At 40.1% G+C, this 25387-nt stretch overlaps 2 protein-coding genes across 3 annotated transcripts; both read left to right on the top strand.

The window, feature by feature from the left end:
* The first annotated feature begins 7356 nt into the window (after positions 1 to 7356).
* On the top strand, positions 7357 to 16176 carry LOC117852767 (uncharacterized). Of its 2 annotated transcripts, none has more exons than XM_034735022.2 (10): positions 7357 to 7575; positions 7705 to 7827; positions 8243 to 8363; positions 9037 to 9165; positions 12013 to 12122; positions 12193 to 12376; positions 13202 to 13384; positions 14139 to 14330; positions 14426 to 14612; positions 15827 to 16176. In XM_034735022.2, exons 1-10 carry the CDS (start codon positions 7550 to 7552, stop codon positions 15910 to 15912), a joined length of 1341 nt encoding a protein of 446 aa, XP_034590913.1. In that variant the 5' UTR covers positions 7357 to 7549; the 3' UTR covers positions 15913 to 16176. The 2 variants fall into 2 exon arrangements, with proteins under 2 accessions (XP_034590913.1, XP_034590905.1); XM_034735014.2 differs by having other exon boundaries at positions 7360 to 7575; positions 15818 to 16176.
* Positions 16177 to 20198: 4022 nt separating this feature from the next.
* On the top strand, positions 20199 to 25132 carry LOC117847992 (uncharacterized). Its single transcript, XM_034729311.2, has 3 exons — positions 20199 to 21821; positions 22751 to 22890; positions 24471 to 25132. Exons 1-3 carry the CDS (start codon positions 20516 to 20518, stop codon positions 24474 to 24476), a joined length of 1452 nt encoding a protein of 483 aa, XP_034585202.1. The 5' UTR covers positions 20199 to 20515; the 3' UTR covers positions 24477 to 25132.
* The last annotated feature ends 255 nt before the right edge of the window (positions 25133 to 25387 follow it).

Genomic DNA, 25387 nt, shown 5'->3' with positions numbered 1-25387 from the left:
TGGGGTACCCATATCCCTCACTGTGATTCAACATTTAACACTACAAAGGAATTACTAGATGATGGCATCACAGATGACTATACATTTGACACCACTAAATTTGTCATTGAAAATCTAACACAGTTGTCCCAGCTGACGTGCATTAGGTACAAAGGTACAGCTGCAGCAGTTTGCGACTATGTCCTGTCCATTAAAGATGCAAATGCTTTAGTGTAAGTCACACGTATATAAATGACTTCATCACTAATTTGTACAAGTGTCAATTAATTATATCTATATCTACAATATCCATATCCATAATAGATCTATGTCTTGTCATGCAAACATTGTCTTTTAACAGGAAAGAATAGGCTTGGAGTTCAGATCCTTATCCTATAACTTTAAGTTTGAAAAACCTCTAAGACATACTTGATGTCCATAGATCTATGGACGTTGATGTGTTCAACCTAGCAGTGCGCATGCTTGCATGTGATATGGCTACGATGCTGAGGGAACCAAAGAGTCACTTTATGGACTTGCGTTTTACGTAAGTTATCTTCTAATAATAATATTAATTTGCATGCTCATATTATTTATTTGATATTGTTTTATTTTATAATTTTGCCTCTCTACAGTACATTTGCGGTTACATACGCCATCCTTGTAATCGTGTCAAGAATGATCCTAAGTTGCTTGCAAAGTTCTTTGATGATTGGTCTCGCAGTGGGGTTTCGTTTTCTGAATGTCGGCTAGTAAGTTGAATTCAACCTATTATCAGCTAACGTTGAATGGAACACATTTTATGTTAACATCTACCAATGTAGGTTGTGGTGCCTTACTATGCATGCGGAAGTTTCGGCATGGTTGCATTTGACAAACATGCTAAGAATGATATCTATAATTGACCCTTCTCCAGTTCATCACAATCCTGCGTATAATCATCCATCCTACTACTATCTTCTTAGAATACAGAAGATTTCTAGAACGTATGATCGTGCCATGGATGAAATAGATCCCTCTTGGAATGACGACATTTACGGTTGGAACCATATATATCCGTGCCTTGTTCCCAAGACATTTGATAGGTAACAATACAACTTTACCTCATAAGATGAATAAATCATTTTTTAGAGAAGTTTAAATTTAAATGTTTCTCTTAGCTTGCCTAGGTGCTTGACTGGATTTTTAGTAATTGAGCTCATGAACATGTGGGATGGTGAACGGATTCACGGTTTGATCAATGTGGTTAGTACTGACATTTCCTTATCCATCAATCTCCATCTCTACTTAATTTCCTAAGTGCTGATAGCTAATTTTGTTTTTTCCTCATTGAAAGGATTCAAGACTCCTCAGGAAGTGGCTTCTTATTGAAGTCGTAAAATGCAACTTTAATGAGAGCGCAGATAACATACCTGAAGATGTAAGAGTCGCTGTTTGCTCCATAAGGGCCACAGATGTCGAGAAATACATCTAGATGTAATATTATTTGTTTCTATTGCCTGGAAGCATAGCCATGCACAACTATAACTGTTTATTTTCCTAGCATGGCCAATTACTCCTAGATGAACGTCAGTCGATGAACTTGGATATTTGTTGATCCATCTATCAATAATACAATTATTTTTCTCGCTCAGAATTGAGCTTTTGTACTACGATCATTGACGAAACAGATTCAAATAATTGTTGATCCATCTATGAATAACTGGACATGGTATTGCATGTGTAACTCTGACACATACATAATGCCTACCTGATCTTGCATGCAATGAAACTTTGATAATTATAAACAGGATAGACCAATAGTCATGGCAGCAATCAGTCTATATCTCATATTTCGCTGCTCACAAGTTCAAATACTTATCCACCATTACCTGATCCTACATGCTAGGAAACTTCACGAATTAAGCAGGATCGCATGTAGTTGATCAATAATCGTGGCAGCAATCAGTCTATACCTCTTATCTCGCTGCATACAATTTTAAGTACTACTTAAAAGGAACTTTACGCTCAGAGATCATGTAATTTTATTCACACAAGTCTGTGTTAGTCAAGTAATAAACAAGGTAAGTGAAAGTAAATCACCAATTATATGTTGTATGGAAACCAATATTCGGCATATTACTTCATTGATTGAAAGTAAATCACCAATTCATTGATATGTTTCCTAATCAATCAATCAATTGTATGGTAGGAAACTAATCAATCAATCATATTACAACGCAAAGGAAATTAATCAATCAATTTCGATAGTCAGCTAAAAATGGTTATGGGGCAAACTATATTTAAGATTTGTATACATCCTAATGACGACCAGTTTATTTTTCCCACCAGACACAAACTTACAATGGAGCCGGCTGACAAACCGCCTTCTCCCCCTAAGAGGAGCATCGAAGAGCCGCTTGAGTCTCCCACGGACGGCAGCAACATGCCGACTAATGTAGAGTATCATGAAGAAGAAAGCACCGAGGCAGAGCCAACAAATGAAGAGGATGGTGAATGGGTTCCAGAAGAGGATGAAGAAGAGGACACATGACCGCATCAGAAGAGGAGGAGGAGGATGAGCACGATGATGATTGGGACAATGATGAGGCAGAAGAGGATGAGGACTACCAAGTAGAAGAGGAGGAGGAGGATGGGCAGGACGATGACTGGGATAGTGATAAGGCTGAAGAAGATGAGGACCATCAAGCAAAAGATCAGGTCGAAGAGGATGAGGACGACCATGAAAAAGAAGACAATGAAGAGGAAGACGAGGACAAGCCACGTAAGAAGAGAAGATGTCTAGATCAAGATGGTGTTCAAGAGATGGCTGGAGCGGTGCATGAGCAGCCTCGCAGCGAGAACCAAGGTTCCAATAGCAAGGACAACATGGACAAAACAGCGGTGAAAAACATTCTTAAGTACTTGAGAAGGACTAAAGATATGTTCCTCATCTATGGAGGTGAGGAGGAGCTCGTTGTAACAGGTTACACCGATGCTAGTTTCCAAACCGACAGAGCTTTGATGAAGAGAGCCATGATGAGAGTAGCAAAACTCAAGGCACGGAAGATATAGTTGATTAGGGATTGTTGGATAATATATTAATTCTTGAATTTCCATTAGTTTGGCTATACTCTGCACGTTTTGTTGAATTTCATTTTTAACTAGTTCGTCGATTTTGGCTAATTCTATGTGTCGTGTCATGATTTGGATAATTGGAATGGATAATTTGCTTTATTTTGCCCCTAAAAATGATGTTTTCTTTTTGAGATTAATAACCATATATAAGTCAATATTATATCCAAGATCTGATGTGTTTTTAGCAGTCCCACGTGTTCAGAAAGAACCGTATTGTGCAGTTGCCAGAAGCCACGAAAGGGCCACGTGAATCATTGGAACGAAACAACGCAGCTTCTGGTCATGCCGTTTCACCATTGATAAATATGCCATCGTACTACTGCGCCGATTCATAACCACAACATTTCCTTCTTGATTGTTCCATTCCTGAACTGCACCATTCTTTGCAGTGTAGGAGATGTAGAGCCTCACACGTACAACAACAATGTCAACCCCGCCAGATTCCCCGATTGATCCTTCAGGGCTGTGGCCTCCCAAGCTTTCGCAGATTGTCTCGGATGATGAGGAGAAGAACACTATCATAGTGTCATCTGATAGTGAGCGTGGGTCCTCAGCCGACGAATTCTATGGTGTCAAAAGTGATGAAGACATCAGCGAAGGTGTCGACAATGATAGCGACGACAGCAACAACGATGGCGAAGACGATGACAGAGACGATGGTGAAGACGATGACAGCGATGATGGCGAAGATGATGATAGCGATGACAGCGGACCACCTAGCAAACACCGTCGTGTGGACGGCTCGAGTGAGAATGGTGGAGGTCCCGGCTACGACGACACCGCGTAATCTCCTAGCCGACCTTCCAAAGGTTGTGATATATTGTATTAATTACAATCTTCTTTGTAAATAGGTTGTCTATCTGTAGTTGGAATGTTTATGAACGTCGAGCATAATTACTTACATGTATTAACCGTTGTTTATGGAACATGTAATCATGAATGGCTATACTCTGCGTGTTTTGTTGAATTTCATTTTTAACTACTATTTCATCGATTTTGGCTAATTCTATGTGCCGTGTCATGATTTGGATAATTGGAATGGACAATTTACTTTATTTTGCCCCTAAAAATGATGTTTCCTTTTTTAGACTAAAAATGATGTTTCCTTTTTGAGATTAATAATCATATATAAGTTAGTATTATATCCAAGAATCTGATGTCTTTTTAGCAGCCACATGTGTTAAGAAGGAAAGCATGCACGAGACAGATCAAGTGAATCAATTAAATAAAGGAAATTAACTAACATGTTGCGGCCAACACAAAATCATACGCAGCAATTAGAGATGGATCCGCATGCATGCAAAGAAGGAAAGAATATAATATTTTGCGACAATTAGGTGTGAGAAATATGGCGTGCTAGTAAACTTGGCAAGTGCAAACATGGAAAAGAAAGAAGGCGTGCTGGTCAGCAGGCAAAAATCCGAGCAGCAATGGACAATTGTTTTATTACCATAAACCTTATACCCGATTATATATATGTGAGTCCTATGCTATCGAGGCACTTGCTAGCCCACTCATGCCCGTTTGGTTTTCTGAGTGCCAAAGCACTGAAAGTTGTGCCGTCCATTCATTGATGCTCTCGCGCGAGAATCCAGGATGGTGAAAAGTACTCCGCGCGTCAATTCAATTGTCTAGTTTAGTTTTTATATGTTTATATATATACTCATAGACATAGATTATAGAGGTAGAAGCTATTTTAAGGACCTGATTTTTTCAAATTAGTTTAACATGTTATTTCAGTTATGTTGTTTTCCTGTTGCTCTGGATGCCCTATCTTCCCATAGAATTTTCTTATTATCTTCCAAATCATGGTAGTGCCTGAACACTCATGATGTATTTCATCTGATATTTAATTGATCTTTCTTCTTTGACTATTGTAAACCTGATTACTCACACACGTGCACATCCACTACATCAACATCTGTTATATATTTATTCAAAATAATTCTGGTGATTTCATGAATCTGGTGACTGCGATGGCTCTACCTCATGGGATTGAGGTGGATGTAGTAGCGGTGGTAGCATTTGTTGGTCCAACGGACTATAAATTACTTTATCCATATGTAGCAAGGGAGATCAGTTTGACGGACACAAAGTTAGTTTTATTTAGTTACACAATTATCTAAATAAGAGCATGTCTTATTCTATAATTTTGTATAACCCATCTACATTATAAACCATCTTTGTTAAAGTACACTAGCATTACCATTTGGTGGTCCATCAAAATGATGTCGACGGGCATAAACAATTTCTTGTAGTAGATGTCCACAACCACATTGCAATGGTTGCTAAGGTTGTTGTAGACTAGAATATGCGTAAGTACCAACGTTCCATCTATTTTGTTGTGGATTATGTTTATTTTAACTTGTCATGTGTTTTGATGTTATCATGATCTCCAATTATAGGGTGCCTGGCGGGAATTGGATTCACTACAATCACTTTTTTGAAACTGCAGATGTTAGAAATTCTTACGCATGGACTTCGAGGTTCAAAATGCGTTAAAGAGGCAGTGGCCACTCGATCTAACTATATTAGGGTGTGTTTGGTTGGGCTTTCCAACCTGCTTTTATTTTTGCAAAAGGCAAAAGCCAACCAAAGAGTCTAAAAGCCACAGCTGCTTTAGGCCAAAAGCTGCTTTTGCTCTAGTACAAAACCAAAAGCACCTTCCCCTTGCTTTCAGCTTACTTTGGGGCAAAAAATTACCCGCCTGTCACTGATTATGAAGATACCGGTTTGTTTCCCCGTTCTATTTCTCTAACTCCCGCACCAGCGCACCTGTTCGCCTCCTCCCGCCGCCCCCGGCTGCCCGTTTTGATACGCTGTAGTAGTAACGTAGTCTAAAAACATCTCTACGTCAACCCATGAAGATGCTTTTTGACAATAATTCAAGGTCATGTCAAATTATCATGATATTAGACACGCTGCTTACAGCATCATTAGTTTTATAAACACAAAATTTAGCACGCTATTTAAATCGTCTTAAAATGACACGAAGTTAGACACGCTTTAAAGCATCATTAGCCTCTAGACATCTGTAGCCACATAAATATGTTTTTTTGACATGATTATAAAAACATACCAAATTGATACAAGTTAGACATGCTTTCAACCGTGAATAGCATGTAGACATGTTATAAAGCGTATCAAACAACCGTCAATAGGCATGTAAAGATGAATTTTGATGCGAAACGGAAAACATCCCAAAATGACACATTCATTCGGAATAAGAGGACCTAATATTTGTAATTATTGAAGGATCGAGGAACAATATATTTGAATTAGTAAAACACGCAAGTACTATATAACCTTTATACTTTTATATAATCTAATATTTGTAATATTGGCAGGATGACACTATAGTTTAATTGGTATTGGAGGCTCAAAAAATATATTAACATTAGCTGTGTAACGGAATAAAAAATATTAAAAAGTGAAATAAAAAATGGTACCTCACAAGATCAAGCCGTGATCTCTGAATTAGAGACCTACAACCTAACCATTGAGCTAAGTTCATTAGATCCTAATTAAAATTATTTTTTAGGATGTCAATTTGTGCACAAATATGAGAATTCAATGTTTTTTAACTCTTCGAGCCATGAAATCTATTTGTAATTTGCGGTTAAATTGCTCCTCTAGAACTCGTAGTACATACTTTGATACACCGCCCTTGCAGTTTGATATAAAATATGACAGATCTTTAACGTATCTGTATGACTGTATGACTATATGTTTAGGTCAAGTGAAGAAGACCACAAATGCATCCCCCGTTTTGTAGCCCGATCTGATAATTGTCCAAATGTTTCATTTTTTCAAAGTTTCAATTCCCGTATCTAAACTTTTGTAAAACAGTGAAGAACAATCTACGCGTCCAACTGCTCGTACATGTGGGAGTGTCAATTAATCAATGTAGTTTGTTTTCTTTAATAAATATCTGAATTTGGATTGTTATTAGTTATATGTTATTTCAGTTTTAATTTCGATAATAATATATATACATGGTCTTGTATACCATCCTTTTTATATCACGTACGTGCACGTCCACTAGTTTTAATATAGATTAAAAACATCTATTAGCCTACGTCCCAGAAGATATCTATAGGTCGACAAAAGTGATCAATTGGTGTGCGATGATTCTTTTTCTGCAGTTTGTAAAGTACAAATATATTTAACATATATGCTAGTTAGTAAAAATTCGAATAGAAACTGATCTCTAAATTCCGCCAACAAAACGGCCTCGTGCTCCTCATAGAGAGAGAACTAGATCAGGAACGGAACCGCTTGCTTTGCCGGAGGATCACAGCCAACGTAAGGCGGCGGAGCCAGGCGGCAGGCGCACAAAGCAGGAGCCAGGAGGGGCGAGGGCACGGTCGGCAGATCCAGGTGGCAACACAAAATTCCCTGATTGCCCCGGCCCCTACAACCAGCACGCCGACGCGTCGGCGAAGCCCTCGCCATGGCGTCCCTCGAGCCCTTCAATCGGTAAGCCTCGACCCCGGCCCCTCCCTCCCACGGAACCCTAGCCATTGCCGCACGGCGCCCGCCGCCCGCTGGTTTGATTCGTTGTGTCGCTGACCTCCGCGGGCTTTTGATTGGTTTGTGCCGAGGCAGGGTGGTGAGGCTGACGGCGCGCGCCTTCTACGACGACATCTCCATGAAGGGAGACAACCAGCCCAAGTCCTCCCGGGGTGACAACCGCGGCGTTGCCGTCGTCATCCTCGACGCCCTCACCAAGTATCAGACTTTGCTCCTTCTATCTTTTGAGTGAATTTGGTGTCCATGAAAACTCTAGCATGTGTGTCTGGCTTGTTTATTTGTTACTTGTATTCTTCTAGGGTTTGTAATTTGGTTGCTAGCCAAAGCCGACAGGACCAAATTCGTGTAATTCCTGAGAAAGTTGGCTACCAAATATTGCAAAATTTAATTGTCATAACTCATATGCCTATAATTTGAGTATTTGACCACGAAAAAGAAAAAAAACGGTAGCACAAGTTGGTCTATACAATCAAAACGCCACGTTTGCATCTCCACCCTGCTTTCGTCTCCCTCCCAACACACTTGGTCTATGCGTCCACTGTAGCAACCCTGGTTTAGAGTTTGTTGGACCTGTTAATTTATGCAAATAAAAAATTTCTGCCTACTCCATCAGAAAGCAATGGTTCCGTGAGGAAGATTTGGCTAAAGCATTGAAGCTCCACTCAAAACAGCTGCGGCGCATTCTCCGTTTCTTTGAAGAAGAGAAACTAATCACAAGATATCATCGAAAGGAGGTTAGATTTTTCTTTTATTGATCTGTTGGTGCAGTTGCATTGCTAATGTTCTGAATTCCTGCAATAGATAGAGACAACTTTGCACACCAGCGGGATTAAAATATGCTTGTTGTTCATTTACTTATTAAATGTTGCTAAGCTGACTCGCTGGAGAAATTTTCATAGGGAAAATTTGTTTTGTAGCACAGAAAGATTGCCACTTCTGGAAATTATCATTGAAAGATCACCACCAGAAGTGGCAATCCATTCTGGAAAATAGCACCAGAGTGCATGTGGTGAGATAACCAAGGGCATTTTGGTCCAAGTTAACAGTCCTGATGGCAAATTCTAACAGAGTGCTATTTCCCGTAATGTTTGATATTTTAGTGGTATTTTACGACGATTTTTTTATGGCATTTTCCAAATGTGACTATCTTTCAGTGCTACATAAACATATTTTCCATTTTCATATGAGGCTGAACAGATAACTACTGAATTTAGGTGGCCATAAGTTTATTGACCTAAATTGTCTGTCATGAAGTTGATTATTAACTGAAGGCTATCCCAATTGCATGCCAACATGTATCAATAGTTATGTTTGTTGATATCTGAAAGCGTGCATGCTGGCGCATGTTGCCAGTTGCTGCGTTTCCTTTTCTTCTGTTTGATTTTGTGTTTTTCTTTGTTGCTGCAGTCCACAAAAGGAGCGAAAGGATGTAATGCTGCTGCTTCAGCTGCCAGTGATGATCAACCAGTAACTAAGGAGAGACAAGAGAAAGTAAAGATCCACACACATTCGTACTGTTGCTTGGATTATGCTCAGGTTAGTCATCTCTTTTTTCTCGAACAGCGCAGGAGAACTGCGTGTCATACTGTCATTTCATTAAGAAGAGGGAAAAAAATGTACAAAGGAGAGATTGGAAAGCCTCTCCCTAACTCACCCAACACACATCCAGATAGAAAATAAAATTACATTCACACCACGCTCTAGTATTTAAGCCACCATGACCAGCCCATCTCTTTACTCACAGAGAGTCCGGGGTAAGCGACCGAATGAGGAGCTCATGAAGTGCAGAGGCACAAGCCATGCACCACAATCTGCTCCCATTTGCCACTATTTGCAACACCACTTGAACATTTGGGCCTGCCCATTCAAACACACATGCATTTCGGTGCTTCCAAAGATCCCAGGCTACTAGAATAATTAGAGAGTTGAGACCTTTCCGTAGTTCCTTGGGAACACTTCTGTTTTTTCTTGAATATGCAGGAGAGCTGCATATCATTGCTAATGTAGATACCTGACCATGTAAGTCGCCATTAGTGCTGATCTGGGACATGTTGCCATAAGACAAGGTTATCAACCAATTCCCGTATGTGCAGGATACTCAACAACCTTGTACAGTCAGAGCTCCTTTGATATCTGCCACTCATATTCAGAGCTTGGTCTACAGTTTGCTGTCTGATATTCTTTTGGAGACGAACTTGATTAAGTTGGAGCCATCTCAGTGATTGTTAATTATGCCCTGCAGCCACCAATCTGACCAAAACTTAGATAGTATTTGGTTCGAGAATGTAAACGCAAACGGTAATGAAATCGAATTACACCGGGACTGTAAACGATGTATCGGATTGCAGTCTTTGTTTGGTTCTGGTCTGTAATGGAATCAGATAGCTCTTGCGTTGCGTGCTAGGCGGATTTCAGCCTGATCTAATCATGCATGAGACCATTGGGGAAGGACGGATGTGTTGGACATGCATGCATGGATGCTGATGACGCAGGATATGAAATGGACAAGGGGCCAAGGGGGGCAGTTGGGCAGAAGAAACGATGCTGGGAATCAATTACGCTCGATTAGGAGCGGTATTGGTCTCTCTACTAGCCGGTATCTGATTATGCGGGATGTGATTGCGGAAGCGCTGAAACAAACACGTAACAACGCAATCGGATACCGTGTGTAATCAGGTTACGTTACATTTGACCCAACCAAACACTATCTTAGTTGTTTCTCCATTGCCAACATTAGATTCCACTGCCGCTCCAAATAGAGCATGAGGATTGTGTGGGACTTGAACAGGTAGCCCAGCCCAGGGACGGGAAGCATCTGTTTTTTCCAGCCATAACCATCGAATACGCAATGCCCATCCCAAAGTTTCAAGGTTGTGTATGCGGTATGCCCAGCGGCCCAACCCCCTGTACTGAAGAGGCTGACGAACTTGTTCCCAAGAGACAAGGCAATTGCCACCGTTTTCCTCTTCTGGACCCTTTAGTAGAAAGCTTCTACGCCGTTTATCAATAGCTTTGATCACCCACTTGGGTAAACCTATTGCAATCATGGTGTAAAGGGGAATGGCAGTTAAAACAACAAGACTACAATCAAATGACCAGCCCTTTTCATGAGGGAGGCTTTCCATCATGGGAGGTTATCAGCTTCCTTGTCGAACAAAGGTAGTAACTCGACCTTAGTGGGCTTGCGGATTGTGTGTGGAAGACCCATGTATTTCCTTTACCAGTTACCTCACATGTTAGCAACTCAGATATGATCACCATGGGTAACTCTTATGACATGTTTGTCCTGGGGCCTGACACATGACCAAAAAACTTCCAACAACTCCTTGGTAAGGCATGGAAACCTAAGACATGATTTCTTGTATAAATACAAGAGCCAGTATTTTTTTTTTAAAAAAGGCAATGTTTCTATGGTGCCGTACATATAGAAAGTATCTTCTTTTATAATCTGTAGATAAACTGCCTAAATACATTCAGTTTATATACTTTGATAATGCATCATGTTTCTTCTCTTTCATGCCTTAGCAAAATGACTTTTTGATTGGCCATGATTGCAAAGAGGGTGAAGTTTATAGTATTATGTTATCATGAGAGTGATATATTATAGTCTTGTAGGAAAATGTTTCACCTCTATTATTTCGTAAAAGTCTTCCTTTTAAAAGAAGGCTTAATTTACTAGCCTTATGCTGGGTGCTAGGGGGTGAGTGTGAAAAGATATATCAGAGTCATGCATAAAAAAAGCTAGTGTGCTTTGACATATTTCATCCTGTTTTAGTTCATGCATCTATAATGTTCAGTTAATAATTATCCAAGTATGGGCCACCATTTTCTTTTTCTTTGCATTTTTACTACTTGCTTTCATATATATATTTATTTATTTGACGACTTCATATATTTAAAATTTTAGAAAGTACGCAGTAGCCTATTCTTACCTGGAACCTACATTGCCGCATGTGATTGTTGTGAATATTGGATAGCTGAACTCAAGTCTGCGTCCTTCATTTTTCTTGTTGTACACTTATTAGAGAACTAGAGTGCGCAAAATGGTATGTAAATGTTCTTTTTCTTGTGACTACATACAATTGATGACTTTATATAATACTCTTTTGGACATGTATGCTGGTGATATTGTTTATATTTCTCTTGTTTCTGTTCCTCTCTAACCTGAAATTCCTTTTGTTTTTGGTCAATACCGAAACTTCTGTTTGTGATTGCCGCAGGGTAGTCATGATTTACATATTCATTCATTGGTCGATATTTACTGTGTATGAAGCTTTATGATTATTTATAACAACTTGTCCCATTCATCATTCTTCTACATTTTTCTGTTCCATAATCCAATGTAAATTATATTTGATGGGTGTATGTCTTCTGAAAACACAGCTCTGTGATGTCGTAAGGTACCGCATACACCGAATGAAGAAAAAATTGAAGGATGAATTGGACAGCAGAAATACAATTCAACACTATATATGTCCTAGCTGTAATAAAAGGTAGTAGGTATTCATCTAGTTTATTCATGATAGAAAACTGGGATGCTCAGCTAACATTATCTTTGATCAGATACTCATCCTTTGATGCATTACAACTGGTAAGCTACATCGATGAGTACTTCCATTGTGAAAGTTGCAATGGTGAACTGGTTGCAGAGAGTGCCAAGCTAGCTTCTGAGGAAATGGGAGATGGCATTGACAATGTAAGAAAGTGTAGGCATGAGAAGTTGAAGGGCATGCTCCAAAGAGTTGATGTTAGTATTCTATTCTTTGTAGAACTCTTAACACCCGAAATTTATATTCATAGTCCAAATATCATGAAAGGGGGAAATGTAGAGTTTTTGAGATGCTAACTTAACTGCTATGAAGAGGTAGCTGCATAGAATTAAAATATTTTCTTTTGAAACTATTGGTTGAATTTATCAGTGCTGCATGAGATTTTACTCTTAGTTTTTCCACTACATATGCCTATTGCCTTCCGGAACCAGAATATTGTTTACACAAATGCATTATTTGCACACCAGCACACATATAGTTGCACCAGTGCAACTAAAATACCCACTTGGCCACTTGTAAGACAAATGCAACACTAAATACACGAAGGCATGCCCTGTCAGTGTTGTGAATGTCACCAACTTTGCTATAATCTCTAGAGGTTATATACATTCTTCAAAGTCGACATTAACAGTAAGCATAATATATATCTGACCGTTGTTCTAAGAATATTTGCTTTGTTGCTTTGCTTATGAAATCCATCATATTATGTCCTTGGCTGTGCTTACATTCCAATGGAATTCCATTCATCTCTTGCAATTCCAATATGGTCACGAAATATTTTGACTGGTATGAGTAGATGTGCTTGTATGAGAAATTCGTAAATTAGTCTATTTGGTAATAACACTTTATTCTGTCCTTTTAGCGGGAAAAAAATGTCATGTTCGATGTGCAACTCTTTAGAGGTGGTTTTGTATACTGATATATCAGTAAGTGTCTCAGAATCTTGGTGATCTTAGGAATTAGAAATCTGGGATTTGTACTGTATACTGTTTTTCTAATTATTCAGATCCGTTCCACTTTAGGAGCAATTGAAGCCATTGATTACGCAACTTGATAGAGTGAAGAATTTGCCAGCACCTGAATTTGGAAGTCTAAAATCATTGGAAAGAGCAATTCTTGGTGCTTTTACAAATTGTGACATTGGTGCATCTGATTCATCTAGGAACTCACAGGGGCCGTATGGTATGCTAATCAGAAAGACAGAGGTAAGACTCATAGCACTGGATCTTAGTTGAGTCATATGCACATACATAATTATGATTTATCTCAGACCCTTGTCAACATTCTGATAAACTTCTCAGTTGATGTGTGTGTGTAAATATAGGGCATATCTTTACCCACCTGACAGCTTGCCTCACCAAACTTGTTGTATAACACAGATGCAACTTTTTTATATATAAATTCTCACCCTCCCACCTGCCACCTCATGGAGTACGAAATCATTTCATGATTCAAATTTCAAAATGCAATGTCTCTTGAACTAAGTCCGATTCAAACCTCTTGAAGCTTATTGTTGGAAAATATGTGCCGAACAAAGTGAGACCCATGAAGGCTACCTTTTGAGTTTTGACGAAGTTTTTGAAAAAAAAAAAACTTGTAGTTGCAATGTATGCCAAGTGAGTTGGAACTGCCGATGGTAACTGATTACAATCAGTTTAACAGTGATGACAAGGTATAAAAAACCTGCTATTAGTGATATTAAAAATAGTAATACTACGCATCTATATGTTTAACATAAATTTGTAACTTGTTAAAAAAACAAGATCCAACTTAGGAGGAATTAGGGGGTTTGCTTTAAGAAGAAGAAATGGTTGACCAAATTTGAGTTTAAGAGCACTTGAACCTGGGTGGTTGGGACTTGGTGCGCAATCACACCTCCCATCCCAACCAGTTGATATAGTCAATTACTTTTTAAACATACTTTTGCCTGATCTGTCAAGTATCTGTTTCATTTTTCAGGTTGAATTTGAAATTATTGATGGTGTAAAAGAAGGTGCTGAATCTGGTAAAAATGGCACAGAGTTGAAAGTCTTACCTCCATGGCTGAATCTTGAAAAAAAACAAATGGGAGAGACCTGCATATTGGAACTGGTTGAAACAACAGAAGATAAAAATGACCAAAATCAGGACCCAAAAGATAAGAGTATACAGGTCAGCTTGGGAATCAACATAAACTTGATTCAGAAGTAAAAGTAATGTTTTTACTATCATGATTTTTTTTTTGTTTTTTCTTTTCTATCCTGCAGGAAGAATATGTAAAGGCTTATTATGAGGCCTTGATGAAAAAGCAGGAAGTGGAAGATGCAAAAGGGATAATGCAGGAGGAAGATGAGAAAGTTGTTTCTGATTCTCAATCTGAACGACAGTTGGGCAAGAAATACAAATGGCAGGATGCGGAAGAGGGTACTGAATGGGAAGAGGAGCAACCTGCAGGTTTTCTTTTGCTTATTTATTTATTTATTTATTATTATATATTTTTTTGCGAAAGTACAATTATTATAGATGAAGCCTTGTATGGCTGGTAAATTGAATCCTCTATATTTTCCAACTAATCTTCAAACTATACCTGAGTTAGAACATGGCACACCCACCAATTTGGTTATAGTATGCATTGGGAAATCCAAGTATTAAACAGAGTTGGGAAATATGGCACACCCACCAATTCAAAAGATAAGTTCAACTGCCTCTTTGCTAAATGCCAATATAAAAATATGAGCCGTATTTTCTCGTTGCTTTTGATCTCTTCTCCTGACCATGTGTCTCTATGGCATCAAACATCATTTGACTTCAATATAGTAACTATTGAAGGCTACCAATGTCATTTCATCAGCTACGTGTTTTGAAAAGAATTAATCTTTGAAATCCAAGTTTTTTTTTATGTCTTTGAGACAACATCGTTTAGACGTTGGCTAATTCCATGGCTTGGCTTTAGAAATGTCATTACCACGTGTGAGAATAGTTCTTGGCCTTGCTCTAGAAGTTGTCTTTTTATATTCATCGTTTGTTTTATTATAGATTTAATAATGTATAAATGCATGTAGAAGATCCTGGGACTAAAGAAAACAATTTCTAAACTTTTCCAGACACATGTGAAATTCAGAATAACATTCAACCTGATAGGGGGGAGGTAGCAGTATTGGTTCTCATCTTGGCATGTATTTACATAGACATTCGAAAGGCAAGGATATTATATACAGTATATCCCTCATGTCTAAGGGGGCGTTTGGTTCCCTTTGCTTATTTTTAGCGTCACGTCAAATGTTTAGATATTAATTAGGAGTATTAAACGTAGGCTATTTACAAAACCCATTACATAAGTGGAGGTTAAACGGCGAGACGAACCTATTAAGCCTAATTAATCCATCATTAGCAAATGTTTACTGTAGCAATACATTGTCAAATCATGGACTAATTAGGTTTAATAGATTCGTCTCGCCGTTTAGCCTCCGCTTATGTAATGAATTTTGTAAATAGTCTACGTTTAATACTTCTAATTAGTATCTAAACATTCGATGTGATGGGTGCTTAAAAATAAGCAACCGAACCAAACCAGGCCTAAATCTCCAGTTGCATGACCTGTATGTACCATTGAAGATTGTGCATCCGCTACTGTGTCTAATCTGTGTAAACTCGTGTAGGAAATGCAGCAGAGACATACAAGTCGGCAGATTTTAGTGTGGATGTCCAAGAATCTGGTGATGGTGAAGATGGTATTGTCTGGGAAGAGGGTTAAACCTTGAATAGATGGTGTGACCACTTTGATTGCTCTTGAATTCATCGAGCTAATTGCTTATCCGAAAGGATGGTGAAAGGTTGCTTTGCTGTAATATTGTTAGAAAAAGACAATTGACACGGTTAATATGAGAAACCGGGCCCAAAAATCACATAACTACAATGTTTTTTGGCGGGAGAGAACCGGCAAAACTACACATGTACACAGCTTTCTGCCACTAAAAGCTGGCAACACCACGGCTTGAGTACAATTATGTCGGAACAACTAGCTGCTCCTAGCAACTCATGGGTCATGACACAATAAGCAGCTATGCATCACCACTTGCTCTGAACATAAACACAGCACGACTAACCCTACTATCAGACATTCAGACTGCACGACAACTGGTTGTGGAATGGCACGTAGAGCACAGTTGACAACTCAATGAGAAGCAGAGAGACAGCATAACTTGGTCATTACTGTCGTCTGTCGAGCTTGCCGCCTCGTGCAAGCAGCTTTGACTCGCAACAAGGGGCCATCAAAATAGGCCATCCAGGGCACCGAGCAACATTGACAGTACGAGAGAAAACTTTAAAGGCCATGCCGGGAGATAAGACGCACCGGTGCAACTGTCGCCTGTCCAGCACGGACTAGATCTTCACCCTGAAGGGTCTCGCAAGGTGAGACAGGAGACTCCTTTTTTTTGAGAGAGAACAGGAGGGGTACAAGACCCCTACTGATTATATATTATGAAAAAAAAGGCCTACTGATTATATATTATGAAAAAAAAGGTACAAATATTTAAGGTTACAAACGAAAGATCGATTATATATTATGAAAAAAAAAGGCCTACTGATTATATATTATGAAAAAAAAGGTACAAATATTTAAGGTTACAAACGAAAGATCTTAAGGGAACACTAAAAGTTGCAACATCAAGAGGATCCACATCTCCATTAATTGTATCATCCTGGGTCGCGCCCTGTGGAGGAGCAAGGTGAATTCAGAGATAAACGTCTCTTTGCAGCTTTGAGGAGTTGGATCAACTGCATTAAAAATCCAATTGTTTCTTGTGGTCCAAATGCTTCATGTCATCATTATAATTATTTCCATGTAGAAAGGACTCCCAGCTTTTGATTTGTGTGATGATATTGCTTTGTGATCTCGAAGGAATGTAATTGGCCCAATGATATTCCAGCAGGCTTTAGCAAAGTTACATCTAAAGAATAAATGATTGATGGTTTCCCTTCGTCGGAGAATGCATAATTCGCACGTGTAAGAGTCAAGTTCCATTTGTCTTGTTCTTAGAAGGTCTCTTGTACTAATCCTGTCCTTTATTAGTAGTCAAAAGAAAACCTTATGCTTCCATAGCCAACGGTAAACTGGATGAACTGTTGTTTGCCCAATAATGGTTTTGTAAGCTTTTCCTATTGAGAAAAGGCCAGATCCCCAGATGTATGACCATCTATCGCCGTTTGTTTCAAGGTTCATGGAGGTTAGGCGTTGTTGTAGGAGTTCAAACTGGTCAAAGGCCTGCGATGAAAGTGGCAAGAAGAAGTTCTGGATTAATTGGGGTTCAAGAAGGACAGCTTTGCATGTTTCGTTTGGGTTCTTGGCAAACGAGAGAAGTTCCGGATATTCTTGAGACGGGATGATTCCATTCCAAACGTTGTGCCAGAATAGAATAGTGGAACCATCAGCTATATTGGCCGATGCAATTCTTTTGTATTTGTCCAACAGTTTAACAATATCCTTCCACCAGAAGGAACCTTTACTTTGTTGTCCCGGTTTCTATAATAATTATCCAAAAAAAGCTTAACCCATGGTACGTCAGCCTTTGTGTAAAATTTGTGCAAGAACTTAAGTAGCGGTGCCTCGTTGTGGGTGTTTATGTTGAGAACTCCTAACCCCCCCCCCCTGTTTTTTGGGGATACACACCATTGGCCATGCTGCTTTCGATGGTTTACGGGATGTTAGGTCTGATCCCCTCCAAAGGCAATGCTTCCTATATTTATCCAACTGCGCTATGACACCCTTATGTAACTTACCGGTGGAGGTATGAAAGACAGCCTAGGATGATAGAACCGAATTTACCATTTCCAATTTCCCTCCTTGGCTCAGCATTAAGAATGTGGCTCCTAGCCTCTTTTCAATTTTGTGGATGAGAGGGAGGAAGCTCTCGAGTTTGGGTTTGACTAATCCCAGTGGTATCCCCAAATAAGTGAAGGGAAATGATCCTTTTTGACAGTCAAATACTGCTGCTAAGTGCTCCAGCCGTTCTTCTGAGATATTTAGCGGCACCATGACTGATTTAGAGTAATTAACTTTGAGACCTGTTGAAGCAGCAAATACATTTAGGAGATCTTTAAGAATTAACAATTGCCTGGGACAGGCTTCCAAGATGAGTAGAGTATCATCAGCATACTGGATGATTGGGAAGTATGTCCTTGCCCTCTTTGGTATAGGGAGGTTAATATTGCCTTGATCCTTTTCTCTATTGGTAATTGACTGCAAGAGATCTGCTGCAAGGACAAATAACAGTGGGGACAGTGGATCTCCTTGCCTTACCCCTCTTCTACAGTGGAAGACCTTCCCTGGTACCCCATTGTGAAGAACCGAGGAGGTAGCTGACCCTAGGATTTGTTTGATCCATTGGAGCCATTTGTTTCCAAAGCCTTTGTGCTTCATGATTTGCAGAATGGTCTCATGTTCAATTTTGTCAAAGGCCTTTTCAAAATCTACCTTTAAGATGACCAGTTGATGCTTGGATGACTTGCATATGTGAAGGTACTCAAAGGCCCAGGCTAAACAGTCTTGGATTGTCCTAGTTTTGATGAACCCATACTGATTTTTGCGGATGAGCCTGATGATGACATGTTGTAGTCTTTGGGCCAGCAGCTTTGTGAGAAGTTTAATCGTTGAGTTCAGAAGGGAAATGGGTATGAAATCCCCAATCGAAGAAGGGTTGTCTATCTTTGGTATTAGAGAAATGTGCGATGCATTTATACTTTGAAGGCAAAGGTTACCCTCATAGAAGTCCTCCACCAGTTTATAGAAGTCATGTGAGATGAGAGGCCAACTTTTCTTGAGAAATTCACCATTGAACCCATCAAGCCTTGGCGATTTGTCGTTAGGTAGCTCTGATATAACTTTGTCCATTTCTTCCTTAGTGAAGGGCTCCTCCAGCCATTGTAGGCTATCATCTGCTTGCAATAGCTCTTGTAAAGCAAAGTACATGTGTGTATAGTCTGTTGTACCCATTCTATCTTTGAAAGCAGTCCACAAGAGTTTAGCTTTATCCTCATGATCAGTTAGCGATACGCCCGAAGTTAAAGCTTAGATATTACTTGATAAACGGAACTTACAGAATCGGCCGGAGATCAGGATGATGCAGCCCTGCCAACCCGCACGAACTCGTGAAAAAGAGAAAAGTAATAGCGAAGTCGCCTGCTTGAAAGTAAGTACAAGGAAAAAGTAGCTTGTTGTATTGATTGGTTGATGATTACAGATTTACAAAGGTAGCTATTTATAGCCCCGTACAGATGACTTCTTAACCGAACTAAAATTCTATCCTTATTCAAACAGAAAATAAATATCTACAAGCACGATTCGTGCTAAGTTGGTTATTCCACGCTTCATGGGCCGATCTCCCCCTCATCCTTTTACTCCTTTCCAAGCCCATACAGGCCCAACTAACCCATCCTCCTAATCGGCCGATTCCTTATCGGCTCAAGGCAACCGATTAGGACTCCGGCATGTCCGACCCGAAGCGAGACAGAAGTCACCGGCCGATCTCGCACTGTAGCACCATTCGACCGATTCCCAACTGTGCTTCTTGGCGCCGATTTTACTAGTGACGAAATCTAGCGTCAACAATAAAAATAAAAAGATATTTAAAGTTTTATTAATTATCGGAGAATCAAGTTGAACCATACTACTCCCTTCCCTTCATTTCAAATTATAGGTCGTTTTACCTTTTCTAAATACATAAATTTTTGTTATGTGTTTAGATATGACCTATATTTAAGTATATAGAAAATTTACATATTTCGAAAAGTCAAATTGAGAAAATATAAAATAACTACGCTCCTCATTTCAAATTATAATAGATTTATAGATATGAATTTAGAAAAGTTACAACGAAACGATTATTGGACCTGCAATGTGCGGTTGGACGTTGTACGGTGCAGAAACTGTCGCGGGTGCGACCGTGCGAGGGCCCGTGGGATCGACGGAGCGGACACCGACTGCTCGGGTCTGCACGGATCTCCACGCAAATCACGCGGCTCCAACGTCGCGTCCTCCGCCCTCATCCAGCGCCGCCGTCCGTGCGGCCGCCGCCACCTCCGCCACGGCGGCAGCCGCCGTCCCCCTCAAGTTGGACACAATTACACGCCGCTATTCCGCTCCCTACTGCTCAGCTCCTCCTGTGCGGGCGCATGGCCTCCTCCGCCTCCACCCTCCTCGTCCTTCCCTCGCCGTCGTCCTCATCATCTCGCGACGAATCCGACGAGGCCATTCCCCTCCCGCCCACGCCCGTGCTGGTCCCGGAGGAAGCTTCCCGGATCCCACAGCCGCAGCAGCAGTTGTGGCAGTAAAACGGGAGAACGACTGCAGCTTGGCAATGAAGGCGCTGGCGCGAGCGGTTCAGCGCTGCCGTTTCGTTCCCCAGTACCTCACCCAAACGCAAATCCTACCACGGCGCCGCCGCCACCTCCACTCCCACCGCCACAGCGGCCGCCGCCGTCCCCCTTCGTTGGTGACCATCGCGCGCGCAGTCGCACTCCTTCCCACCGCTCGGCTCCTCCTGCGCGGGCGCATGCTTTCCTCCGCTTCTGCCGCCGCCGCCCTCCTGCCCTTCCCGCCCCCATCTTCCTCCGACGAATCCGACGACGCCAAGACCCTCCGGTCCCAGCCCGTGCTGGAGCCGGAGGTTGCCTCCCCGCCCCCGCAGCAGCAGCAGCTGCGGCAGTGGCTGGAGCTGGAGCGCGACTGCAACATGGCAATGAAGGCGCTGGCGTGCGTAGGAGACGTCGATCAGGTGGTCAACCTCTTCGCCGAGCTCATGCTCTCCGCTTCAAGCGCCGGCGTTGTGCCTAGCGTGCTCTGCTACAACACGCTCCTCAACGCGCTCGTGGAGGATGGCCGCGCGGCAGAGACCCGCAAAGTGTTCGACGAAATGCTCGCAACGGGCGTGGCGCCCAACGTGTCATCCTTCAACATACTCGTCAAGCTGTATGCGTGGCGGACTGTGGAGTTCCATCTCGCGTACAAGGAGATCCATGGGATGCGGGTGCACAAGCTGGAGCCTGACGTTAGCACCTACTCCACGCTCGTCACGGGGCTGTGCCAGGTGGGGAAGCTTGACGAGGCGTGGGGCGTGCTTGATTGGATGTTACAGGAGGGGTGCTGCCCGATGGTGCACACGTATACGCCCATTGTTCAGGGTTATTGTCGTGAGGGCCGTATCGAGGAGGCTAGGAAGCTGATTGACTTTATGGAGGATTCTGGTTGTCCTCCCAATGCAGTCACTTACAATGTTCTGATCAGGGCACTGTGTGATGATGCCAGATTTGATGAAGTCAAGCAGGTGTTAGCAGAGATTAAAATGAAGGGCCAGAAGCCCAATACAGTTACCTATAATATATATATGGATGCTCTTAGCAAGAAAGGTATGGCTAAGGAAGCACTTCAGCAGTTCGAGGACATGCAAGGTGAAGGGTTGTATCCTACAGCTTTTACTTTGAGTATTATTTTAAATTGCCTTTGCTGTAACTCGAGGTTTTCACAAGCCATTTCCTTACTGGAGAGGAGCACAGAGTTAAATTGGTGTGCTGCTGTTGCTGCATACAACACTGTGATGAGCAGACTATGTGACACGGACAGATGCTCAGCTGTTCTGGAGCTCTTGGTAGACATGATCAAGAAAGGTATCATACCAAACACACGTACGTATAACATTTTGATTCAAAGTCTTTGCATGGACGGGAAGCTTTCTGTAGCCAAGAATCTGGTCTATAATCAAAGGTTTCATGCAAATGTTGTGACCTACAATACACTCATCCATTGGTTTTACTACAGTAGAATAGTTAGTGAGGCAGAGTACTTGTTTGCATACATGACAAAAGTAGCGAATATTGCTCCAGATGAAGTCACTTATACCATAATGGTTGATGGATTATGCAGACAAGGAAAATTTGATCAGGCTACTGATTGTTTTAAAGAATCTCTCAAGAATAGATTGTCAAAGGATCTTCTTACTGCCCTTATAAACAGGCTTGCTCGCAGTAATAGAATTGGGAACATCCTTGTTGCATTCGAAGAAATTGAAAGACAAGGTTTTGTCCGTGATTACATGATATTTTCCGATACAATTAGATCATTCTGTAGGGTTGGTTTTCGTCAGCACACAAATATTTTTGATCTGCAATTTCTTCTGGATGGAATTTTTGGGCCTGGCAAGGAAGTATACCCAGCCCATAGTGGTCGAGGAAAGACATAAATGATCATAGGCAAGATGGAAACCGGTAAATACCTCTTTCAAATTTGTTGTCAAATACATCTCAGTATCTGACTAGTGCTAAGCGCTTCCAGATGGATTCAACATTTATTTGTCCTACACTGAAGTACAGTTCTGTTTGAGAGACATTTCTGTGAACTTTGAAAAATTGAAGACAAGTCTTAAAGTAAGACTATTAGAGTGGAATAGTGACCAGTGGAGTGGTCATGATTTGCCCTTAAAGTGGTTCAACTTTTTGTCCAACATAAAATTCTGTATATAAAGAAATTCTTCAATGTACTTAATTTGGAAATTTATTAGCTCCATTTAAATGCTAACTATTCTTGCTTACAATTGCAGATGAACGTCAGTTCACTTCGCGAGGTACTGCCAGGAATATGCAGTTATATCATTTGTGTCGGTATGCAGAGTGTGGGAATTCAGAGAAAAAGGACAAAAATGAGATCAAACACCTTGATCTTGTTCTTATTGATCGAAAGGTAAACAATAATTCATCTAATATTCAGCTATTACTGAACATAAACGCAGTTTGAATGGTCAATGTTAACATGATATTGACCAACTACTAAAATGAAGCAATAGGCTGAAGTTGCCCCTACCCCGGATAAGTTACTAGATCATCGGAAATTTCTTTCCTATGATGGTTCAGTTAACATTTCATTGTTCAGAGGATACTGGTAGTTTTCCTTCTCATTTATAGACATGGTTTTATAAGATGCTACCTCCGCCCTTAAATGTGAACTAATTTGCTTGTCCTTAACGTCATGTATTTAAGAAGGGAAGGAGTAATAATCTGCACATTATACAAATGATAAAGGATTAGAGACGAACCACATATCTCTATATTTTCACTTTTTCAGAGGAAATCGTGTATATTACTTTTATGTAACAGGCTGAACTTGTGTATCTGAAATTTGACAAGCCATAATCTGAAATGCTAAACTTCTATTTCTGCAATTTAACATGATATATACTCTAGAACTTCTGTTTTAAATGTAATATTAAGTCCAATACAGCTTTTGCTGTTTTGCATTTTTCATTTTCAGTTTTTAACATTGGAAAAAGTCCATTTACTCCCCTCATCAATCCACTTTGTCCACTTAACCCCTGAACAAAATTTAGGTTCAATTTACTCCCTCGAACTATTTCAATGAGATCTCTCTTTTTTATTTCTTCACGTACAAGTTGAATTTGAATTTCAAATTTTTTAGGTGACCTATAACATGATGCTCTAAGTTAGAAAACACATTAGAATTTTTTTATGATTACTTTTCATGTAATTTGTATCTCTAATATCAATTTCATATTAAATATTCCTAACCATGAGAATAACCATGAAAAATTCTTAGTATTTTTTTTAACCTAAGGCATCATGTTCTCTATCCACTCAAAAAATTTGAACTTAAAACTCAATTCGCGCATGGAGAAACAAAAAAGGAAAAAAGTCAGTAGGGGGTAGATTGGACCAACCAAAATGGTTTGGGGGAGTAAATCGAGCCTAAATTTTGTTCAGAGGGTTAAGAGGACAAAGTAAATTGGTGAGGGGAGTAAAATGAATTTTTTTCTTTTAAAACTTTACTCCCCTCACCAATCTCTTTTTCCTTTAAACTTTTAATCCGAAACTCAAAATTTCTGGTTCTGAATTTAGCATGCTATGATCTCAATTCCCTTACCTGCAGGGTGATTCTATGTATGCGGGCTTGCTGAGATACCACTTGACGCAATACCATTGCTAGAGCCACATCTAGAAGAGGGAATCTAGAAGAGGGAAAAATCGCATAAACCAGGAGATAGAGCTGTCAAAAACCCTTATATGATCAGATTGAACAGGAGATCAAAGATTGCCAAAGCCAGAGATGAACCGTTAGACTCTCCAAAATAAACACTCATTTATTCACTTTCCTAACCTACATGAATACACAGGCAAAACAGATTGGATTCTGGTAATTGTCTAAATTATGAAATTTCATATAAAAAAGTAGTTATGCATGCTAATCACTTGAATGGCACATAATCATTTGTACTCATATTCTTAAATGTCTTATGTTTATCTGTCCAGATGTGATTGGGAAAGTCGTCACTGTTTCAAATGCAGCAAGGGTCTCTACAAGCACAGGAATTTTTGAGGCCAAAAAGAATTGTGCATCTACAAGATCTAAGGCATACTAAACCAATTGGACGAGCCTCTACATATAGTAATACCCTATATTCATTAATGTAGGCATGCAGAAAATAATAATTTGAGCTCCACCCCACTTTTAGCGAAGCACATGTTACACAGCTAACTATGTTTATAATATATAGTGAAGAAATATACCAATGTAGTTATGTAGACAACCATGTACATTCAGTATGAAGTACATGGTATCCTACTAACCTGAAAACTTCCTCATGAGGTTAGCAGCAGCTATAGAAAACAACTAGACTAATACTAAACCATGGATAAGCTTCAATCCACCACTTACCTATTTTCCTGTAACAAATCTAATTGTATTAGCACAAGAAAATTGAAAGGATACCATGTGCCTGGTCATACTTGTCACAAATTTTAGTATGAAGTCTATGTCCTGTGTTTTGTTGAAGAGAAGCAAATTGGTCAAAGTTTTTCCAATTGTGGGTTATGTGATATATTAGATTTAATAACATCCATGTGACTTAATGCTTATATGGATGTACACAATTGTGAGTGGTAATATAATGAGATTGTGCTGTTACATTCCATTTCCATGTTCTTTGTATGTTTCCATATAAGTGGCATGCTTCATGTGAGCCGCTTGTATGAAAGTTCATTTTTCTCGAATATGCAGGAGAACTGCGTATCATTGCATTAAGATAGAAGAAAGGCCAAAGTAGAAACTATATGAGGCAAAAACCCTAAACCCTAACTCCATATGTAGAAACTATTTGGGATCTTTTTTTTGTCAGATTCAAGGCAGTGGTTACTTACCATGATTGATGTGTTCCAAAGATCTTCAT

This window comes from Setaria viridis, chromosome 1, assembly GCF_005286985.2.
Source record: "Setaria viridis chromosome 1, Setaria_viridis_v4.0, whole genome shotgun sequence".
In the NCBI taxonomy this organism is placed as follows: Eukaryota; Viridiplantae; Streptophyta; class Magnoliopsida; order Poales; family Poaceae; genus Setaria; species Setaria viridis.
Note: the sequence above shows the minus strand (reverse complement) of the source record. Positions and strands in the feature narration are given on the sequence as shown.

Bases quoted from the DNA above. Each gene is read 5' to 3' on its own strand.
- LOC117852767 (XM_034735014.2), top strand. From the start codon at position 7,550: ATGGCGTCCCTCGAGCCCTTCAATCG. The intron at 8,364-9,036 runs GTTAGATTTTTC...TTGTTGCTGCAG, and splicing joins CAAGATATCATCGAAAGGAG to TCCACAAAAGGAGCGAAAGG. The intron at 12,123-12,192 runs GTAGTAGGTATT...ATCTTTGATCAG, and splicing joins TGTCCTAGCTGTAATAAAAG to ATACTCATCCTTTGATGCAT.
- LOC117847992 (XM_034729311.2), top strand. From the start codon at position 20,516: ATGAAGGCGCTGGCGCGAGCGGTTCAGCGCTGCCGTTTCGTTCCCCAG. The intron at 21,822-22,750 runs GTATCATACCAA...TTACAATTGCAG, and splicing joins GGTAGACATGATCAAGAAAG to ATGAACGTCAGTTCACTTCG.